Source organism: Mangifera indica, chromosome 5 (genome assembly GCF_011075055.1).
Source record: "Mangifera indica cultivar Alphonso chromosome 5, CATAS_Mindica_2.1, whole genome shotgun sequence".
Lineage (NCBI taxonomy): Eukaryota > Viridiplantae > Streptophyta > Magnoliopsida > Sapindales > Anacardiaceae > Mangifera > Mangifera indica.
In genome coordinates, this window is record NC_058141.1 from 16,888,051 (window position 1) to 16,909,030 (window position 20,980).

The following is a 20,980-nucleotide window of genomic DNA, read 5'->3' on the forward strand; positions in this document are numbered from 1 at the left end:
ATGGCCTCCCCCACTGCCATATCTAGTGGCAAGTCGAGTTAACACTTTTTTGCTAATAGTTTGATTAAGAGTTATAATAGGCACATTAATCACAGAAAATAATCGTTCAATTTCTCTCTTTTTTGTTTAATTATGCAACATTTAAATCTATTGATTCCTTTTTCTTTTTTTTTTTTAAAAATAATTCAGCTAATATTAGTCTTTTCCATTTGGTGGGTGCACAACCGAATGGAATGAATGGCAGAGGCAAACTAGGGCCACAAAACAAACAATGCCCCCTGAGAGACGGGACCAGATCATTCTACCACCCATCACTCCACCTTGTCCCTGAAAAGATAAGGACATTATTTCATCTCGTCAAAGAAGAAACACGATATCTGAATCTTCATATACATACATACATACGTACGTACAAACAAATATATATATATATATATATATATATATATATATATATATATATATATATATATAACTTTACTGATAATGCCAGTAAACAGCACAGCTACAGCTGGTTAAGCTCATCCGGAAGACAAATAATTCATCAGCCTTCATTGAGTAGCTACATATTTTACCAATTAAAAAGAGGAGCTCTTCGTTATCAACATAAATACGTCCATTAAAAAGCTAGTCCCCCTCGGTCACTTTAAAGCCTTATTCTCTATCATTCCCATTGCAAATATATACTCAAAATCCCCACAAGACATACATCAACAATCAAACAACAAACCAAAACACCACAAATATGTGCGAGAATTTGTCTCAAACTCAGGTATTCCAACACACCTTAAAGTGAGAAAAGAGCTTAAGAATCTAACACGGTCCAAATAACATAAAACATAGACTGTTTCAAATCCATAAATGATTCAGAATATGACAAGTCTGCTTCAAACAAAGATTCCAAGTCACCAGTAATACAACAATTAAGGCAAAATGGTATTTATCCCACATCCATAGCATCCAGAGATCACCGAGAACCATTCTCACCTGTCAGAAAAGAAATGGCATGAGAATATTAGCATATCATTAGCTGTGAGAATAGAGGATATTTCAATCCTCATATTGAAATTGACATTTCTTAAATAATAAAAAAAATGTTGCTGAAGAATGGACCGGGATAAACTTTTGCTTCTGCTCCTGCTTCTGCTTCCACTGGGGCTCCTGCTAACACTGCGCTTTTTTGGGCTTTTACTTGTCTGTCTCTGTGCATTGAAGTACCAATACACATGAATTTATAATAATAATAACAAAAGCAATCACAACCTCGTAAATGAGTCCATTCCTGTGTAAGGCCAAATCTTAACTGCCCACCTAATTAACAAGTCAAATCAAATTAAAACCTTCAAATTCTATCTATGGCACATTCAAAGCAGTTAAAAATCAGTAGCATTGCCAAACAAATGTGTTAATACAATTTACCGGTCCCAGTTAAAGCAGCAACAGGAAGTTTAATCAAGGTCCAATAAAAGATTAAAAACTGCGAACAAGACACTTACAGGAGGCAATGGAGATCTTGATCTTGATTGAGATCTGCAAAAGTTCCAGAAACAACCCAAATTTAAAATCCACACGTTCCTTTTAAGAACTGTCATCCAAGAACCTTGGGCCTCTTCCACATCAAAATTGACCATATTAAAAGGATAACAAAAAAGCAAGAAACCTTGAGCAGTTCATCACAAAAATGAAAATATCAGACTGTATAAATAAATCCCACCCGCACATAACACCTAAATTAAAAAGAAAACTTAATTAAGAATCATATTGCATTTTAAGAAGACACCCGTGGCAGAGGGCATGCATTCCCCCTACAATAACACGAAAAATCCAAGAGAATCCGGATAGCACATCCTATTAGCTTGTCAATTGTTGGAGCAGAAAATGAAAATGAATTTGTTTCTACCGCCCACTGATGGTGACTTCCAGATCCCAGTGGCACTTAATTTGCTGAAATCCAGCTTTATTATTGCAATCCATTCCCTCCTTTGTTCCCAATCTAGCACCCATGGACATTTGCGATGCTAATCGTATTAGAACAGAGACACCATGAAGGTTTCCAAAGTTTCCTATCTGAAAAAAGCATACCTCCACAACCAAAAGATTGCAGGCAATTGAACCATATTCCATCAAGTCCTAATATCCAATTCCCATTTCGCAGCATATATCCATTATCTAAAACAAGAAAAGAGAAAAAGCCAACTTTCATACAATAAAGAGAGAAAGTGAAGATAGTTTGACACCGGATTTTCTTTCTCAATTGCCCCATCTACCGAAGAACAAAGCATGAAAGCCAAAAATGATATTCCACACATGATAACTACAAGTTGATATCAAGGAAACCAGTGACATCCCAAGAAAATGCACTAATAAATCAAAGAATTCTTTACCACCACAAAACTTAAAACCAAAAATACCACAAAATTCATAACCAAAAATAACACTCCATATAACCAAGATGTAAATCAATTATATAGTGATACTTCAGAAATGTTAGTATGTGCTTTCATTTTCCAAAGGGATGGTAAGCTACAGATACAAGTTCAAATTTAAAGATAATTATCAATTTGAGGTCAAATAACTTTCACAAAAAATAGGAACTAGTAAAAAGACAAAAAACGCAATTAATTGCAATCTCACCAACCATGTAAAATTTAACATCATTATAAATGTTAATCCTCTATTTGTCTGATCTACAGCTGCCTAAAAACCAGCTCATTAATTTAATAAAGTACACAAAAATATATTTCACAATCACATGATATGGTGAGTTATGCAATGGAATTAACAGCCAACATTTCTTCCAGTTTAAGAAATAAAAAGGAATCAGTATAGGAGCAAAGCAGAGAATACATTTGATTTTTTTTTAAAGTAATGACTAGAGATTTTTTTTTCTTCATACTTTGATTAAAATAATGCACCAAATCTCCACTGAGTAAACTTGTCAAACTGATTATCACTTTTGTGTCATGTCTACAACCCTCTAATCCAAAAGGATTATGCAACTGAACTAAAGTAGCAATAAACCGACAGGGCAGTTTTTTATCTCAGAGAACTTGCCTCCGATAGCAACTAACTACAATAAAGTATCCTCCTCATAACCAACAATAAACCCCAAAGTAACCATTGCACATAAATAAAAGGTAAAAATCAGCATACCTTGACAAAGAGCGTGGTTTTGATCCAGAGTGAGAGCGAGAAGAAACAGACCTCGATCTAGATCTAGCAGGTGAGCGACGCGAAGATTTGGCTTTTGGAGATTTGCTGCATTATCTTAATGGTTAACAAACAACTCCAAGCACATACCAAATTAACAATCTTATATCAAATGTTAACTTTGCAAAATTATTTTTACAGTCTACTTTAGAAGACTTACTGAATTGAATCAAAAGCCAACCACATATATCAAATGTTCTTAAATTAAAATACAAGAACAAACCTCCTGCTCCTGCTTCGACTGTAACTTCGACCATGACTACGACTGCGGCTTTCACTCCGGTCTCTTGAATAAGAACGGCCTCGACTAGGGCTTCGAGAGTTGTCTCGCCTAGAATCATACTCCCTCACCTAATTGCCAAGGAAATTATAAGCAATGCAAAACAAAATATACAATGAACTTAGATTTCAAAATATTTTATATAAACTTACACGAACATAGGACCGAGAAAATGCATTCCGAAACTCTGAGTCATTAAGTTTTTTGATCTGGAGACAAACCAGAAAAAGTTTGCATCAACAAAAATCAAAATCCTTGGACATTCATTGTTATTACTGCATAATCAGAGAAAGAAAACTTACTGCATGCTTCATGTCATCATAGTTTGTGTAATCCACAATTCCTGTTGTGCCTGCAAAGAAAACACCATAAACAGAAAAATACCTAGACATCTTAAAAAAAGTTTTAAGATTTATAAAGCACAAAAAACTAAATAACCCAGAAATTACCAGCTTTCAACAGTTAAAAGGTTGATACCCTTTAAGTTATAACAAACAGGTTTCATGTGCGGAGTCTATATGAGGACCATAAGCAAGATAAAAGGAAGAGAAGACTAAAAAGGCCATTTCTGGTCAAGACACCTATCACAATGTACAAAGGAAACTACAATACAAGCATGTTCCTAAATATCTTACCGCTACCATCACGGAAAACTTGGGAAAAACAGACATCTCCAGCTCGACGCATGTGATCCTGCCATATTCATGCATGATATCAGGACATAATCAGAAAAAAGTAAGCACTTCTATGATAGCACATAAACATGCAGAGGTGTAGTGAGAAGCTTGGGAGAATAAATATAACACAAACAATTACCAAGTTAAAAAAAGAAAACTTATTATTTATACAAGGGAGGAAAAGAAAGTTCACCTTAAGGTCTTGCCACGAAGCAGAAGAGGGCAATCCAGTGACTAACACTATATGATAAAAAAATTTCAGTCATATTATGAACATCTCAATATACAACAAAAGGTGCATGAAATGGATGACGCACCGCGATATTCAGATCGCCTGGATACTCCACGTCCACGACCACTGCTATAACTACTATGACGATCAGATGATGAACGTCCTCGCCCACCATGTGCAAGTTCCACCTAAAGGTGCCAATGGTAGAAGACATACTTAAGTAAAAACTAATCAAAACATGCTATATACGGTGTATAGAATAACTAACCCGTAATCGGTGCCCATCAAAGTCATAGCCATCCCGACCACGAATGGCATCCTCAGCATCTCGAGCCTCTTCAAACTATGATAAACAATTGTTTTCAATGTGAAATAAATAAAAGTTAAAAGAAATTACAAATGAAAAACTGAAGGGAATATGTCTGTAAACTCACCTCAATAAAAGCGTAGCCAGGAGGCCTTGGTGGGATCTTCAGATCAATATGGGCTATAGGTCCATACTGTAATAAAATAAAATCAAAACTAATTAAAAGAAAATGAATGTGATCAAGCAAATTATATATCAAATACACAACCCAAATTATGAACAACTAATCCAACTAAGAAAATACACAATCTGAATTATGAACATAACAATACCAAACAAGTTTCACATCCTTCATGTTCTATTTATTGATTTTATATATTGAAAAAAAAATAAGAAAATGTTCTAAAAGATTCAACTAACAAACAAAAGCATTACCTTGTAAAACAAATCTTCAACTTCTTTCTCACGAATATCACCAGGGAGATTTCCGACATAAAGAGTTCTGCTCGCGCGGCTGCTCATTTTTCTTGAGAAACCATTCAAAATTAGAAGGTTTGAAATTAGACATTTTCAATGAAAAATTACAAATCAAAAGAAGAAGCATTAGCGAAAAGAAAATAACGAAGGAAAAGTCAGACTTTTATTACACATGAATCTAAATCACATAAATACAAGAAATGCGAAATTTATTTTCTTTTTCTTGATTTAGACGTCAGCTTTGGGCAATTTAGTAACAATTTTCGAAATTGTTTGAAGGAGAAAATTGCTAAAAATGAAATTTAAAATTTTCATTTGATAATTTATGAGTCATGACCTCATTTAATAACATGGTTTCAGAAAAAGAAAACTTTAATTAATTGGACTCAATTTTCTTATTAAAAATTGGTTGAAATTTTGGAAGTTTTTTATTGTATGGACGCAATTTCAGAATAAAGTATAGCGGATGCACCTCAACTCCAATACGTAGGTCACCCAATCATTCAAAACTGAAATTAAAATTAAAATTAAACAATTGCATCCAAAGCGATTCCTTAAGTTTCCCATGCAGCCGTACGAAGAAATGTCTTTATAATTAAAGAAAATGATTTTCAGTTAGAATGCAAAATTAAAAAAATTCCATTTTCTTGATCTTGTTTTATTGCTGGGGTAAAATTATTTGGAGGAAACGATCTTTGTATGTTTCATTTCTTTTTTCTTTGAAATTTGGTTAAAGTTTAGTTTCTTGATTAGAGAAACCGTTTTCAGAAAATTAGGGTTTTCTCATGGATGAGAGTAATAGATGAATTTGCAGATTATTTGCAGTGATTTTGGCTCGAATGAAAAATAAATTCGATGCTACCATAAGATTACAAAAGAAGAGATATAGGGTTTGAGATTTGAACAAGAGAGCATACCTGTTAAACAATAGTACCAGGGAAGCCTCGAAGAATAGGGTTTTGAATTTGGGTGAGAGTGCAGCTTAACTATTATGTAATAAAGGTAGAAATAACATGTTACATGGCCTATGATATTATGTCCTCTACTCTCTCATAGAACCACTCCAGTGCAGATGTTACGTTGGCCCATTGGCCCATTGGGGCATGGAGTCAATCTATATGGCTAATACATGGCGTCTCATTCTGGAGTGCCAGCTCATCGGCTCAAATGTGACACTTTTCGCTCATTATGTTAATGGGTCGTACCATCGTATCACAGATCGTACTGGGCCAAAGCCTTAAAAATGTGAGCTCTAATGGGTCATGCCAACCCACAATATTTGACGATTTGAGGTATAGGTTACAATATGGTATGTTCTTTGTCAGTGGTTTTTTTACGGACTGGCCCCCAAAAAACATATTTTTATATTTATTTTATATATTTTTTTCTAATTTTGTAAGTTGTATCAAACTGGTTCGCAGGTCTTATGATGAGGTCCCGACATAGTTCACCAATTTGCGAGCCTTAATTTACAAGTCATGCCAAATTTATGTCGGTCGGCCAACAAGAGCAATATGGCATTGTCTAATCCTGTTCGAGTAGTTTGATTTTAGCAATCTTTCCTCTAGGTCTTCTTTGGGGTAGTTTCAAAATACACGCTTCTCATACAAAATTATTACCATATCTATAGAAATAAAAATCAATAAATTAAATGTCAAAAAGAGGTGGGAGAAGCAGGGTTTTAGTCAAACTGATCAATGGAAACCACAACAGGAAGAACAAGGCTTCAAATATCATCACATTAAACTGTGGCTAAATTGGTCAATCAAGCACATCAATCTGTCTGCATATGAAGGTAAAACTATCGGCCTTATTGCACACACCGTTTAGAACACCAGTCCCGATCTCCATGTTATTTACTCTTGAAAATCAAAATGATTATAAATTATGGCCAGTGGGATGACTATCAACACCATCCCCACCCTCTTTCCGTGTAGCAGCTCTTAGTTTCCTCTGCTCTTCCTTGTAAATATGGTTTCTTCGTTGGAACTGAAATAAGCATTTACAAATACCATAAAGGAGTCAACATACACCTTGAAAACCAGAAACTGATAAGTGGTAGCATTCAAGCAGCCAATTGCAAATTAAAATGTCAAGTCCTTCAGCAGATTGAGATAATCCACTGAATCAAAAGCCATAAATTAAAAACAGTGAAAGACAATAAGACATGCATTGATGCAGTGCTATTTTATACAATTATTTCTGAATGATCTGGGTAGAATAAGTTAAATGATAACTTCTCAAACATAGTAGCTTATAGTCATTAAAACTATGTAGTAGAAACTAGAACTTCAAGAAAGATTAACCAATTTTTAAGCAAGTCAATTTATGCTCCACTAACAGATTATGAAGAAGAAGAAGAGTTAAGGGAAATATGTATGCTTTTTCCATATCATGATTACATATTCTTGGACTTAACAAAACTTTCACAAAGATACTTTTTGAATCAAATTTTATTTTGGAAACTGTAACCCAATCCTTAAAATTTAGTCCTTGCTAAATATTGAAGTTGTGGAGTGCTCAGTAGCCCAATAGTGCAAGGTGCATGGCATTCTTATTGATATCATCATCATACAATCCAAGAACCTCAAATAAAAAATAAACACATATCTCCCTATAAACCTAGCCTTATAGGATGCAACGCAGAAGGAAAAAAATTGGTCACTCTTAGTATCTGACATCTTCAGATTGGTAGAAACTAATGAAAAAGCCTTCACCAAAAAGCTAAATTAGTGGCTAAGAATAACTCATAGGGATTATCATTCATTCCTAAAGTTAAGATTCCTGTGCAAAAGGAGAAGGCTTTAGATCAATAAATCAATAAATGAAAGAAGATAGTAATGACCATCAGTTGAATGCACATAAGACTTTTAGTGTCAACCTTAAAAGACAGAATTAGCTCATGAAAATTTTTGGCCTGAAAAGCCTATGGGAAAGAATGTCATGGTAAAGGATAGACTGTATCCAAAAAACAAAAAACATCCCTCCCACAAACCTGTAACAAGGGGATATCCACTAGTATAATGACCCTTTTTCTTTTTTGTACTATAGATCAAAGAGAACTAATAATACTAGACAAGTTGAAAATAGGGGAAAAAAAAAAAAAAGAACACTTACAACTCCATATGTACCATTGCTGACAAAAGACGACTGAAAACCAACATAATATGAGTCTTGGATATTTGAACATTTATGACTGGGAAATTTTGAAGGTTCAAACATTTCACTGTCAGTGGCCAAAGGTAAGAAGCCCAGAGATCCATCTTATTGTTTCCTCCTCCTCCTTATCTGACATAAATTTACCTTTGTACAGGAACAATCCTTAGCTTCCAGAATGATAAAGATGTTTACTCTCATGTGAATGTAAAATGAACATGTATTTGACATCAACAACCCCTTGAATGTTTGATGAACTCTTGACGACATGTGAAACTTCCAAAACTCAAATTTACATTTATCAATCAGTTAAACAGTAGTAGCTTCATATGGTACACTCTTCTCAACTATTGTATTTCAGAAACAAACTACTGTAAATTTTATAGTAGAACAGGATGCCATTTTCTCCATTTTAAATCAAACAAGCCTCACCAATGTCATTCTCACATCCATAATTAGTCATTACATTATTTCAGGATAAATTCTTAGTCTTTAAAACAAAGATCAGAACTACCATTCAGCTATCAAAAGCAAAGTAAAGAGATAAAAATCAATTCAAACTTGATATTTAAAAGCGAAGCTGAACATTGGATCAAACAGTAATTCTATCCAACTAACAAAGAATTTAATATCAAATTGAATGATGATTTAAAATGCAGAAATTGATTTGGTTCGGTAATCTTGAAAACTATTAAAGGAATTCAAAAAAAAAAAAAATTAAGATATTTAAAAGAGAGATAGTGACCTCTTTGGCGTGGTGGAGGCACTCGAGGTAGTCCTCACGGAGAAGAGAACAGTCTTTGGGCTCCCTGCAACGGTACATGCATTCGCTGAAGTCCGCCCAGAAATCATAGCACCTCCCTTTGTTCCCACTGATTCCCCATCCAGATGCCATTTCTCTCTCGGTCTCTGTCGATACTGCTTAACTGACGCTTTCGACGGCTGTCCTGGAGTATGTTAGACGCAGCTTCCCACAGCAAATGCCTAGTTGAAACAACGTAATATATGGCCAAACGGGGACTATTCCCACCCAAAGTATGCGAATTTCCATTTCCCCCCGTCAACTTTGAAAACTCATTTACCCACCCATGAGCTGTTAAAATTAACTGAGTCCATTAGTTATATCATTTTTCTCCCTAAAAACTAATAATTTCACCCCAACCCAAGTTTTAAAAAACAACATTTTCTCTCCTAGGGTTTCCATACTTCATATTCAATTTTTTGATGTCGTTTCTTCCTCTTCGGTGACCTTCAAACGATAACTCTTCTTCTCTAACATAGTCTTCTTATGACGTCCACTCCTAAGAGAGTCGCCAGAAGAAGACCGTGCCGGAGAGGAAGAGTTGTCGCCTAGAGGTCATCTGAGAGGAAAAAACGGCATCGAAAATTTGAATTTGAAATATGGAAACCTTAAGGGGAAAATTATTATTTTTTAAAACTTGGGTTGAGATGAAATTATTAGTTTTTAGAGTTTATGAGATAAAATTAAATCAAATTTAAGTTTATTTTTTATAATACAGACAAAATAACGATTTTACTTTTGAAATTATTAGTTTTAACAGTTTATAGGTAGATAAATAAGATTTTTAAAATTAATGGGGGGAATTGAAAAAACAGCATACCTTGGGTGGGCAATAGTCATTTGGCCTAATAATAACAACAGAAAGCCTGATCAAAAAGGAAAATTAAGGTCATGGACTATAGTCCATTTGACAAAGTGGCAGTCGGAGTCCATTGGGCCAACAACCTAACCCATCTCATTTAACTTATTGGCATGTGTAGAGAATAGGAGAGTAATATCAATAAAACAATATATATACAATTTTTTATATATAATTTATGTATATAAATGATATATTATTATATAATTTGATAATTTTAAATTAAAAATAAAATAAAAATCAATCACATAATATTATATCATCTATATATCTAAATTATGTAAAAAAATATATACACATAGATTAATATTAGCTTTAAAATATCAATATCCCAAATAATATTTGAACTTGAGGTGAGTTTGTGAACTCACAATTTGGCTAGAATACCATATAAAAATGATCCTAACAAATTTAAATTGTATTCACACTCTTGATGGATTCAAACTCTATCATGAAATATTCAAATCGAATTTAAGTTAAATATTTTTTATTTTGAATAGATTATACCTTGTGGGACGTTTGATTTGTATAATATTTTATTATTAAAATAGAGAAATTATCTTTAAGATATATTATTTAGAAGATTACTGAATATAAATGATTATTATGTTTGATAAAATTTGGTTGATATAAATAATTATTGTGTTTAGTTAAAAGTAATAAAATAATACTAGTAAATTATTTTACTTAAATACTCTTGAATATACTTATTTTTAAATGTTTTTATATTATTTGTTATATTAATTAAAAATAAATTTATTTTTGTCTAAAAAATAAATAAATTATAATATAATTATAATAAAATCAAGATTACTTTGATAATTTTTTAATATCTAAGGTGAAAGTGGTAATCAGATTATCACTTATATTATTTATTACGTTAATATTAATAATAAAAAATTACCATAATATTGATAAACCAAATAAGATAATGTAAGTAATAAAAGATAGATTATCATAATAATCTTTAAATTTTTTGAACCAAACAACCCCTTAATGTTATGTGACTTCAAATGGTAATCTTTAGTTAGTGCTCTTTGATAAGTGCCTTCAAAGTATTACCAATCCCTCTACCAATTTAAATTTTGATGAAGAAAATTTTATTTCATACTTTCCTACTAAATGGTGTATGTGTGTGTGTGTGTATATATATATATTTATATTTATGAAGAGTATTCTTGAAACAACACCACCACAATCAATTTACAATCTATAATTTAGTCAGAAATCAGAAAAAAATATTTATAAAATCGATCAAATCTTAAACATAATTCTTAAATATCGAAAAATTATTTAAAATATAAAAAAAAATTGGTATGGCTTTACATATTCATAAAATTGATTAGTTAAATTTTGATCTTACAAGAGAGTTGTGATTTTCCTTTTAAGACAGAGGATATAAAAAAATTAATAATAAAAGATGTTTGGTTAAGATAGATAAAATTATTTTTGTTACCAAATTAATATTAATTTTATTATAATTATCTTATTATTTATTAATTTTTTATAATAAAAATAACCTCAATTTTATTTAATATAACAATTATTATTAAAATAATTATATTAATTAATATTTAAATAAAAATAAATTAATAAATATAATAATTATTTATATTTATTAAATATAATAATTATTTATAAATAATCTATTTTAAAAATAATTTTTTAATTTTGATAATAAAATTATTCAAACTAAATTATATAAATATTTAAAAAATAAAATTATATAACCATAAAAATGAAAAAACATTTTTATAAAATTAAAAGACCTAGGGGACGAAATTATTATTAACTCAATACAAATCATTTTGTCATAAATTAATTTATAAATTTAAAACGAATTAAACAATCTTCGTCAACCAGTTACCTCATCAGCTGTACGGTAATCTCACTAAGCGATTCCTTTCGGGACCCACTCCACTCGGGTAACTTGCGAAAGAAGAATCGGATTTTTACATTAGGTTCCACGTACGCTCCGCAAAAACAGCGCCACTATTAGCCAACCCAAGTAAAAATTTGTCAAAATTGACTCAACCAGACGCTGACTCCCGACAAAACCTTCCCGAGCTCACATACTCTGGATCTTATTCGATAACTACTCCTGGAAACAACTATAAAGTTGGAAGCGCGAGGCAGACTGACTTTGCAAAGCAAACAGGAGTCTTTACTCCCTTCTTGCTGAAGCAGACGAAAAAGAAGCAGAAAAACAAGGAGAAAGAATAAGTGACTGAGAGAGTTTTCGCTATGGGATCATCATCTCCGACGTCGTCTTGTAGTTCATCGTACACGTCACCGTTTTCCACTCCGGAATTTTCGTCTCTTCCAGTGTTGTCTCTCAGAGAGAAAATTGTCGAGAAAGTCCTCCAAAATCGGGTTACTCTCATTGTCGGTGAAACTGGCTGTGGTACTTCCTTCATTTCTCTTTACCTTCTTATTTTAATTGTGCTTTGTGCTTTGCCTAAATTGTTTTTCATTTGGACAACATTTACTTTCTTTAGTTTTTATTATTGTTAATATTATTTACACATACTTGTACTATGAAATTAGTTTAAGGGGTTAATTTTTGGCTATTAGATTTTGGCGCTTCACTCACTTTCTAATTTTCTCTTTGCTATATTGCTATTTTGATTATCGCATTTGTGTTCATTTCATGTGAGTTCATCCGTTTATGGCTTTGAATACCGAAACGGGTGTTATATTTCTCAAGCTTGTACTTATTCAGTAGATGTTTGTTGACTTCAATGTAGCTTCTTCATTTATTTTTCTGTTAACACAACTTTCATGGTTCTTATTAGAGGAAGAACTGATTGATTTAACTTTCATGGTTCTGTTTGTTTTGTTTAATTAAAAATCAAGGTAAGAGCTCTCAAGTTCCACAATTTCTTTTGGAGGAAAACATGGAACCCATTTTGTGTACACAGCCGAGGAGATTTGCTGTTGTAGCTGTTGCTAAAATGGTTGCCAAAAGTCGTAATTGTGAATTGGGTGAAGAAGTTGGATATCACATAGGCCATTCAAAACTTTTGTCCGAAAGGTACTTTGTGATATGTGTTCATATGAGTTAATGTATCTTTTAAATCTTCAAAATTTTGCATGCCACTTGTGGTTGTATCCCCTGTTCTACTCTGCTTTTTTTGCCCCCTCTTTTCTTCACTATCCTTTTGGTTTTAGAACTGGGATCTTTATGTGGGTGGATGGAGAGAATGGGGTGTACTGTTGGACACTCTGGATTTCTGATTTAATGCCAAAATATCTTTAAGGAACACTCAACTTTCAGATGGATGATAGGAACCATTTTTGTCATTGAGTTGAAAAAGGTCATTTTCCTTCCTTGTTTTCAGCCTTGAGCTATTACTTTGGCAGTTACTACATCACCTATGCACAATTTTTTGGACCTTTTGATTGAATTCTGTTAACATGTGATTGTAAGTGTTGAGAAGAATTCTTACAATGTTTTATACTTAAAATAAATTACTTGATGTCTTTTGTATTTACTGTCTACTATTATTTCTCTCCGTGCCCTCATATCCTTTTGTCTTCTGTATATTCATTTTTTTGTTTCATGGTTAAAAGTAAAAGTTTAGTGCTTGATACTGTCTATTTGCCTTAATAATTTTATATATCTATTTGATATTTGACATTCTAGTTCTATACATAATAATTTATTTACATTTTTGTCACCATTTTCTGCAAAATGTATACTTAGCAATTTTTAGTTACCTTTTTCATATGGCCTTGCAGATCAAAGATTGTTTTCAAGACTGCTGGAGTTTTGTTAGATGAAATGCGTGACAAGGGATTGAATGCACTCAAGTACAAGGTTATTATTCTTGATGAAGTGCATGAAAGGTCTGTCGAGTCTGATTTAGTTCTTGTCTGCGTGAAGCAGTTCCTACTGAAGAAGAATGACCTGAGGTTGGGATCCATTACTATTTTAGTATTTGCTAGCATTGTGGCCTTATTTATAGCTGTAATACAGGCTATATTAAGTTTACTTCTTGAAGTTTGGCATCTGTGGTGATTATATTTATGATTAATTATTGGAAAAATAGAACCATCGTCTCTTGTAATTCTATTAAACACTTCTTAATTAATCTTGGTATGACCATGGTTGCATAAGGGTTTATGACTTAGTATTTTTTTCCAGGTTGGTTTTGATGTCTGCAACTGCTGATATTGCAAGATACAGAGATTACTTCAAGGACCTTGCAAGGGGTGAAAGAGTTGAAGTGCTTGCAATCCCCAGTTCTAACCAGAGAACCGTTTTTCATAAAAGAGTCTCTTATCTCGATCAGGCAATCACTTTGCTTAGTTTACTTTATGTTTGCAGCTACCCCTGTCCAATCTAGACTACTGATATTTTTTTAAACTTTAGGAGATTGTATATGGTCATTCAGACAGGCGAAAAGTGAATTTATATAACAATTATGTCAAAGCAGTTGTTATACATCATTTAACAGAACATGACCTTTAATTTAAAAATCAATTTCTTAAATATCTGATAATGATGTTACTACTTTTACCCAGGTAGCTGAATTGCTTGGTATGGATCCTGAAATACATTCAGAATTATCTTTGAGATATTGTTCTGGTCCAAGTCCATCTATGGCCAGTGCTGAAATTAAGCCTGAAGTGCACAAACTTATTCATGATTTGGTGTTGCACATTCATGAAAATGAGACAGACATTGAAAAGAGCATTTTGATTTTCCTTCCAACTTACCATGCCCTGGAGCAGCAATGGTACTTTCTAGAGCCGCTCAGTTCATCTTTTAAAGTTCACATTTTGCATAGCAGCATTGACACCGAACAAGCTCTCATGGCTATGAAAATATGGAAATCTCATCGCAAGGTAGACCTTTAATTGATTATGCCTCTTCAAACTGCATATGAATATAAGTTGTGGTTGACAAAGAAAGGTTGGGGGAGGGGGGGTGTGGGGTGAAGGAAAGTTCATATTTGCACATATACAAGAGTTTATATTTGTACGCTTATTTATGTTTTTTGGTGTTATTGTTGTTATTTGACATGCTCTTTTGTTGTTAAGGTTAGCTAGTTAATTTCTTATGCTGCTCCACATGACACGTTGACTCTGTAATTTCTTATTCAATTTAGAGCAAAGTTGAGGAATAGAATGTGAACTAATTTTGGCTTCTATAATTTTCTTCTATTTTCAATCTCTTGACTCCTTGCATAGATTCTCTCTCTGAGTTTAGGATTTTAATTACACATCTCATTGTTTGTTCACTGAAATGTATAATTTTACACAGGTGATACTGGCCACAAATATTGCAGAATCATCTGTGACAATACCCAAAGTAGCATATGTCATTGATTCATGCCGATCTTTACAAGTCTTTTGGGACAGCAATAGGAAAGCAGACACTGCAGAGCTTGTTTGGGTTTCAAAATCTCAGGTATTCAGTATGCTATTACTGTTTTCCATTTATTGATTTTCTTTCACAATTTAGTTCCTTAAATTCAATAATGCTGTAGGCAGAGCAGCGTAGGGGGAGAACTGGTAGAACTTGCGATGGCCAGATTTATCGATTAGTTACAAAATCATTTTTCGGCAAGTTTGAGGATCATGAGTGTCCAGCTATACTGAGACTATCATTGAGGCTACAAGTACTTCTTATTTGCTGTTCTGAATCTAAATCAATCAATGATCCCAAAGGTATAATGCTAGGATTCTGGTTTTAAAAAATTTGCATTGCATATGTTGCTGGATATGTAATGGACCTTTTTCCCTTCAGTTATAGATTTCTTTAATTGATTTCCTAATCGGAAAGGAAACTACTAAGTTTCTTCCATTTTTTTTGTTTTATACATCTAGTAATGATGCTAAATTAGTACTTGGCTTTCTTCAGTGGGTGGAACCTCTGGATATCTAACTTTCACCTTAGTTGAATCAACATTGAAATTTGCTTGGGTTGAAATCTAATCTTTGCCTAATGTTGAGTTGAGGCTGAGCCAAAGTCTTGGCCAAACTAACCACCCTGAAAATGGATTAATGATTCTTGGGTAAAGAATTTGCGGGCTGCTGCTTGTATAACCTGCTCCACAGTTAGGCCTTTCAATTTGAAACTGCAAACATTATTAAAAAAAGAAAGAAGAAGAAGAAGAAGAAGAAGATGTTTTGCACTTTGAGTTGCCTGTACTAGTTGTCATCTCATTGTAGCAAAAACTATAGATTTATAGATTATTGTCTTTCTCTATGGCTTGAGCACAAGTAAGTACTACTTAATAATGTAATTATTCAATAAATTTTTTTAGTTTAGTTCATTATTTTAAACCTTTCATGTTAGTGCTTCATCACGTATTTAATACTTGTTTGGCCTTTTAACTTCTTTGTATATCCTACACGTAAATCATTCCAGTTGTTTCTAATGAATAGTGTAATAGGGGCTTAATGATAGTCCAGATACACAAATTAGTAATATTGTCTTGTGAGATTATACGGATTTACTAGAAATGCAGAAGAATCATAAAATCAGAATACTGTTATGCCATTCTTATTGTTAATCAGGATTTTTTATGTGGTGAGGCATTGCAATTGCACTCTGATGTAAATTGAAGGGGCCTTAACTGATGGAACTCTGATATTAGGCCTGTTGCAGAAGGTTCTGGATCCACCAAGTGCTGAAGTTGTTGGAGATGCATTAAATTTGCTTGTTCAAATGCGTACTTTGGAGAAAAGATCTCCAAGGGGACGGTATGAGCCTACATTTTATGGGCGGTTACTAGCTAGCTTTTCATTATCCTTTGATGCTTCTGTCCTTGTGGTCAAGTTTGGGGAAATTGGTATGCTTCGTGAAGGCATTTTGCTGGGTATATTGATGGACACACAGCCTCTACCTATTCTTCAGCCTTTTGGTGATGACAATTTGGTATTGTCAATTTAGTAAATGAACTCTGCAGTTTCTAGATGCACATGGTTGTTGGAATATCGGTCCCTCTTTGTTAAACTAGTGTTTTACTTCAGTTTACGGAATACACAAGCTGTTACTTTGGTGGCGATGGCAACAATAAAGTCCTAACTGGTCGAAAGGAGGTGGTACTCATGGGAAACTTGTGTGCGTTACAGTTTTGGCAACGTGTTTTTAAGGTAAGGTGGCAGGTTTTTGCTTGGATCTGCAGAGATTGATTTTTCAATTAATTATAAATTTCTTATGTAAAACCCATTCTCTTTCTCTGAAGGATAAACAACGTCTTGACCATTTAAAACAACTTCTAAAGTTTGATGACATGAAGACCACCAAGTTATTGCTGCCCAAGATTGAAGAAGAATGGTGTTTCTTCCACAATCTTGTGCAATCATCTATACATCATGCCTGTGAATTGTGTATGGATCTATAACTCTACTGAAAATTTGCCCCTTTTTTTGCGCTGAAACAATCTTGTGAAGTTTTTCAGCAGTGTGTCAATGAATAATTGCAATCGCATTCCTTATATATGTCTTTTATTAATTCTCTCTTTCTGTATGTTTACAAGTTTGAATATCTTTCTTTTTCAGATGAAGACATACTAAATTCGTTGCACAGGTTTCGGCCAAAATTCCTTTGTATCTCTCGTGGGCTACCAACCTATTATGATCCTTATGAATATGATCATAAATGCCTTCTCAAGTGTCAGCAACCTGAAGATGCAGATGCATTTGTTGCAGATAATAATTCCCTTGAGACAGCATGTGAAACAAGGAAATGTATTGCTGTGCCATTTGTTGCTTCCAATCAATTTCAATCCAATAATGTGGCTGAAAATCTGGCAAATGTTATCAGAGAGGTATAATTTTTTATTGGCTTGGGTGCAGTGTTGTTGACATATTATTGAGCTTTCCTTGTAATTTATGACAGATAAGAGTTCAGTATGTAGAGGACATGCCTCATAATCAGGTTAGAGATGCTAATGGTTCTAATGACCTTTGGGAGTCTCCTTTATGTGTTTATTTCGCCAGAGGTTCTTGCAATAGAGGTGGTCAATGTGTATTTTCGCATTCACTTCATGCAAAAAAACCCACATGCAAATTCTTTTTCTCTTTACAGGTATACTACTTGACTTGATTAAGTTCTCTAAGTGCTTTTATAACTTCTTTTTTTTTTTGGACATTGGTACATGTTTATGTTACTGAACTTTGTGGGTCACTCAAACCTAAACATAGACCTCTTTAATACTATCCCATTTTGGAATCCAACCTAAGCCTGTTCCAGAGTCTGTTACTTTTTTTTTTTTCAGAAACTTCATTTGTTACTTTAGTTGGTATGTTCTGATTCTGAAGGAAACTTGCAGGGTTGTCGTAATGGAGATTTATGTGGCTTTTCTCATGATCTGGGTCAATCTGCTTCATCTGTCAGTTCAACTGCTTGCCTTCAAGAAGATGGGGTTGCTAATGCTGCCTCCCTTCTGCGATTGTTTCCAACATCTACAGATGGATGCATTCTTTTGTTGGATGACACAGATTTGCATTTCAGCTCAAATATTGCTTGCCTTTACGACCCTTGTAAAATAATCTCTACAACATGTTTGTCAGACACCACTATATGCAACCCTTCACTGGAAGGTGTTAGAATTATGTGGGGCCTCAGTCACCCATACGAGACAATCATTTCCAAATCAGGGGGAAATCTGATCCCTTGGAATGAAGTAAAGTGTGTGCTATGGTTTCCTAGTCTTGATGGCTATTCTGAAAATTTGGACAGACAGAAAATTCTGGTGCAGAATTTTTTTGAGTACTTAGCAATCAGAATATTGGCTGATGCCTTGTATGAAGTACAAGTTATCCTCACCATGAACAATATCAAATTTTCTCAACTGCAGGTAATTGTTTAAACTTGTTTTGCCCTTGATACTGCAGGAATGGCTAATTTGATTTACTGTTGGAGAACATGGTCATGCAATTGATATATCTTTATTGTGTAATGTGAGCAGTTGGGATTTTGAATGGTGGAAAGCTATGTTCAGATAGTGTAGTCTATAAATATTGGTGGTTTATATGAAAATGATGAGAAGTTGAAATTTGAATTTAATGTTTGTGGTTACAGGTGGAAAAGTTGGGAAGAGATAGCTTCTTCTTCCTCACAGAGTCGTTTCCATTTGATGAGATGAGTTTTGGGGAGTTGGCGGATTCGGTGACTACAAAGAGGGCAATGTGGGTTTCAAGACCCATCTCCTACGTCTTTGATCTGCACCCTCCTTCTGACCTTCAGTTTGGTGACTATTCTTCCTTGCTGAAAGAAGCCCTTCATGGAGAATGATTTCCATGGCTCCTATGTGGTTACAGGGTTTATATCTTTAAGCAGTTGGTAGTTTTATACGGTTTTTCTGAATCAATGTTCTTATTTTGTTTGTTTTCAGTTTTCCTTGATAGAAAGACCCTTTCATCTGAAGCAGCATGTAAAGAGTAACATTAGATAAATTAATATATATTACATCATGTGTTTGCCTTATCTAGTTTTATTATATCATTCATTATTACCTGGAAAGATTTTATCTATCAATCTTAAATTTAAGTACAGACAAAAACTAATAAAATACTTAATAGGAGATTTGAAGGGCATTGTCGAAGACCTTAATAGAATTTTATTTGGATCAACGCTCTTGGTTGTAATCTCTGGATGCCAATTTTTTATGGTTGGCATTGCAATTGAACTTGCAGTAGTATTATTGTAGCGATAGATCCATGGCAGACGATATATAACGAAAACAACGATGGGCTTGATATAGAATAATAATAGACCACATGACCAATAAAAGACACATTGATAATGGTAGTAGTATTGTAGCCATAGATCATATGAACAAATTCAATTAAATTTTTGCAATTTCAGTAGCAGTAATTTGCTCATTACATAATAAGGGTAAATTAGTAATTTAAATTCAATTTCATATTTAATGCATAATTTATATTTTATATTAAAGGATATTATTATTATTACTTTTCTTGATAAAGATAAAATTGTTATTTCAAACTTATACTAACAGGAATCATTAACAGATTTTTATATTAGATTTTTAATAATTAACGGTAACAATTTAAATTTGTATCAGACATTGAGTGGGGATAAGTTTTCTGGCCTATCTTTTACCAAAGTATTGATTGACATGTGTGGCTATACGGTATAGCCTATACCCCGTGCCCCTGGTTTCTGCGGTACATATTATAAAGAAAAGTTTATTTATTTAAAAAAGAAAAGAAAAAACAATCTAAAAAGTAGGTGCTCGCTTTGTTTTGATCCGATCCACACTAATTCAATTATACGCAATATATAATTAAAAAACGTAAACGGCGTCGTATTATGGATTTTCATGTTTAAGATAGATAAAGCGGTGGTTATTTTTATGTTTTGAATTGAGTGGCAACTGACGAGGGTTGTGGATTATCCGGCCGGCTTCTGGGAGCGTAGAGAGAAGATGGTGAGAGGGGAGGCATTGAGAGCATACAGTGATTTGATAAGAGCCACAAGGAAATCATTCGCCGGAGACACGTTGATGCTTAGAGAATCTGCCAAAGAAATCCGTAAGAAATTCATCGAGAATCGCCATGTTACCTCTGATACCGAGGTCCAGAAACTCCTTGAAGAGGCGCGTGAAGCCTCTCATTTCATCTCAACTATGATTGTCCAAGCTAAACTCACTGAACAGGCCAACATAGAAAAACAGACAAACAAACAAAGACCCAATATAAATATTCTTGTTAACAAGCATTTTAGACTTAACGGAAATCCTTGAAATTTAAGTGATTACCAAAGTGAAAAACCTTTCAAAGGCTCATCATGATTGTCCTTTTATGAACCCAATGATTGTAATTACAGGTGGCTATTGATAAATTTTTCGAACAGTAAATATGGTCTTCCGAAAAAAAAAAAAGACGTGAATGTGGTCCAAGTAATGTAGCCATTGGGCTTACACGTGTAGCTAGTTTGGAATAGAAATGGTCCAAGGGACTATTGCCCACCCAAGGTAGGTTTTTTTTCCTAAATTC

General features: G+C 33.5%; 3 protein-coding genes across 6 annotated transcripts; 1 reads left to right on the forward strand and 2 right to left on the reverse strand.

The window, feature by feature from the left end:
• Positions 1-756: 756 nt before the first annotated feature.
• On the reverse strand, positions 757-6,226 carry LOC123215352 (serine/arginine-rich-splicing factor SR34). Of its 4 annotated transcripts, XR_006502014.1 has the most exons (15): positions 6,101-6,226; positions 5,142-5,232; positions 4,834-4,899; positions 4,668-4,742; positions 4,485-4,587; positions 4,361-4,407; positions 4,126-4,183; positions 3,793-3,842; positions 3,643-3,699; positions 3,434-3,561; positions 3,154-3,258; positions 2,083-2,169; positions 1,497-1,993; positions 1,114-1,202; positions 757-987 (listed from the first exon to the last, which is right to left on the reverse strand). XR_006502014.1 is itself a non-coding variant. In XM_044635402.1 (14 exons), exons 2-14 carry the CDS (start codon positions 5,226-5,228, stop codon positions 984-986), a joined length of 903 nt encoding a protein of 300 aa, XP_044491337.1. In that variant the 5' UTR covers positions 5,229-5,232; positions 6,101-6,226; the 3' UTR covers positions 757-983. The 4 variants fall into 4 exon arrangements, 2 of the variants coding, with proteins under 2 accessions (XP_044491337.1, XP_044491338.1); XM_044635402.1 differs by lacking the exon at positions 2,083-2,169 and having other exon boundaries at positions 1,497-1,530; XM_044635403.1 differs by lacking the exons at positions 757-987; positions 1,114-1,202; positions 2,083-2,169 and adding an exon at positions 1,216-1,311 and having other exon boundaries at positions 1,497-1,530.
• A 669-nt stretch (positions 6,227-6,895) lies between these two features.
• LOC123215353 (NADH dehydrogenase [ubiquinone] iron-sulfur protein 5-B-like) lies at positions 6,896-9,321 on the reverse strand. Its single transcript, XM_044635404.1, has 2 exons — positions 9,085-9,321; positions 6,896-7,172 (listed from the first exon to the last, which is right to left on the reverse strand). Exons 1-2 carry the CDS (start codon positions 9,232-9,234, stop codon positions 7,062-7,064), a joined length of 261 nt encoding a protein of 86 aa, XP_044491339.1. The 5' UTR covers positions 9,235-9,321; the 3' UTR covers positions 6,896-7,061.
• Positions 9,322-12,065: 2,744 nt separating this feature from the next.
• On the forward strand, positions 12,066-19,445 carry LOC123215234 (DExH-box ATP-dependent RNA helicase DExH8). The gene is made up of 14 exons (XM_044635246.1): positions 12,066-12,404; positions 12,857-13,034; positions 13,742-13,915; positions 14,148-14,295; positions 14,528-14,851; positions 15,270-15,416; positions 15,496-15,676; positions 16,609-16,889; positions 16,985-17,107; positions 17,200-17,344; positions 17,516-17,784; positions 17,856-18,044; positions 18,289-18,816; positions 19,041-19,445. The coding sequence occupies exons 1-14, from the start codon at positions 12,245-12,247 to the stop codon at positions 19,251-19,253; spliced, it is 3,060 nt and encodes a 1,019-aa protein (XP_044491181.1). The 5' UTR covers positions 12,066-12,244; the 3' UTR covers positions 19,254-19,445.
• Positions 19,446-20,980: the final 1,535 nt, after the last annotated feature.

What these genes read in the sequence shown, in the direction of transcription:
- LOC123215352 (XM_044635402.1), bottom strand. Translation starts at nt 5,228, where the DNA reads ATGAGCAGCCGCGCGAGCAGAACTCTTTATGTCGGAAATCTCCCTGGT. An exon ending in CAGGCGATCTGAATATCGCG is followed by an intron (nt 4,408 to 4,484) that starts GTGCGTCATCCA and finishes TTTATCATATAG; the next exon opens with TGTTAGTCACTGGATTGCCC. An exon ending in CAAGATCTCCATTGCCTCCT is followed by an intron (nt 1,203 to 1,496) that starts GTAAGTGTCTTG and finishes TTCAATGCACAG; the next exon opens with AGACAGACAAGTAAAAGCCC.
- LOC123215353 (XM_044635404.1), bottom strand. Translation starts at nt 9,234, where the DNA reads ATGGCATCTGGATGGGGAATCAGTGGGAACAAAGGGAGGTGCTATGAT. An exon ending in GCCTCCACCACGCCAAAGAG is followed by an intron (nt 7,173 to 9,084) that starts GTCACTATCTCT and finishes TGCTTATTTCAG; the next exon opens with TTCCAACGAAGAAACCATAT.
- LOC123215234 (XM_044635246.1), top strand. Translation starts at nt 12,245, where the DNA reads ATGGGATCATCATCTCCGACGTCGTCTTGTAGTTCATCGTACACGTCA. An exon ending in TTTGGGTTTCAAAATCTCAG is followed by an intron (nt 15,417 to 15,495) that starts GTATTCAGTATG and finishes ATAATGCTGTAG; the next exon opens with GCAGAGCAGCGTAGGGGGAG. An exon ending in AATTCTTTTTCTCTTTACAG is followed by an intron (nt 18,045 to 18,288) that starts GTATACTACTTG and finishes GGAAACTTGCAG; the next exon opens with GGTTGTCGTAATGGAGATTT.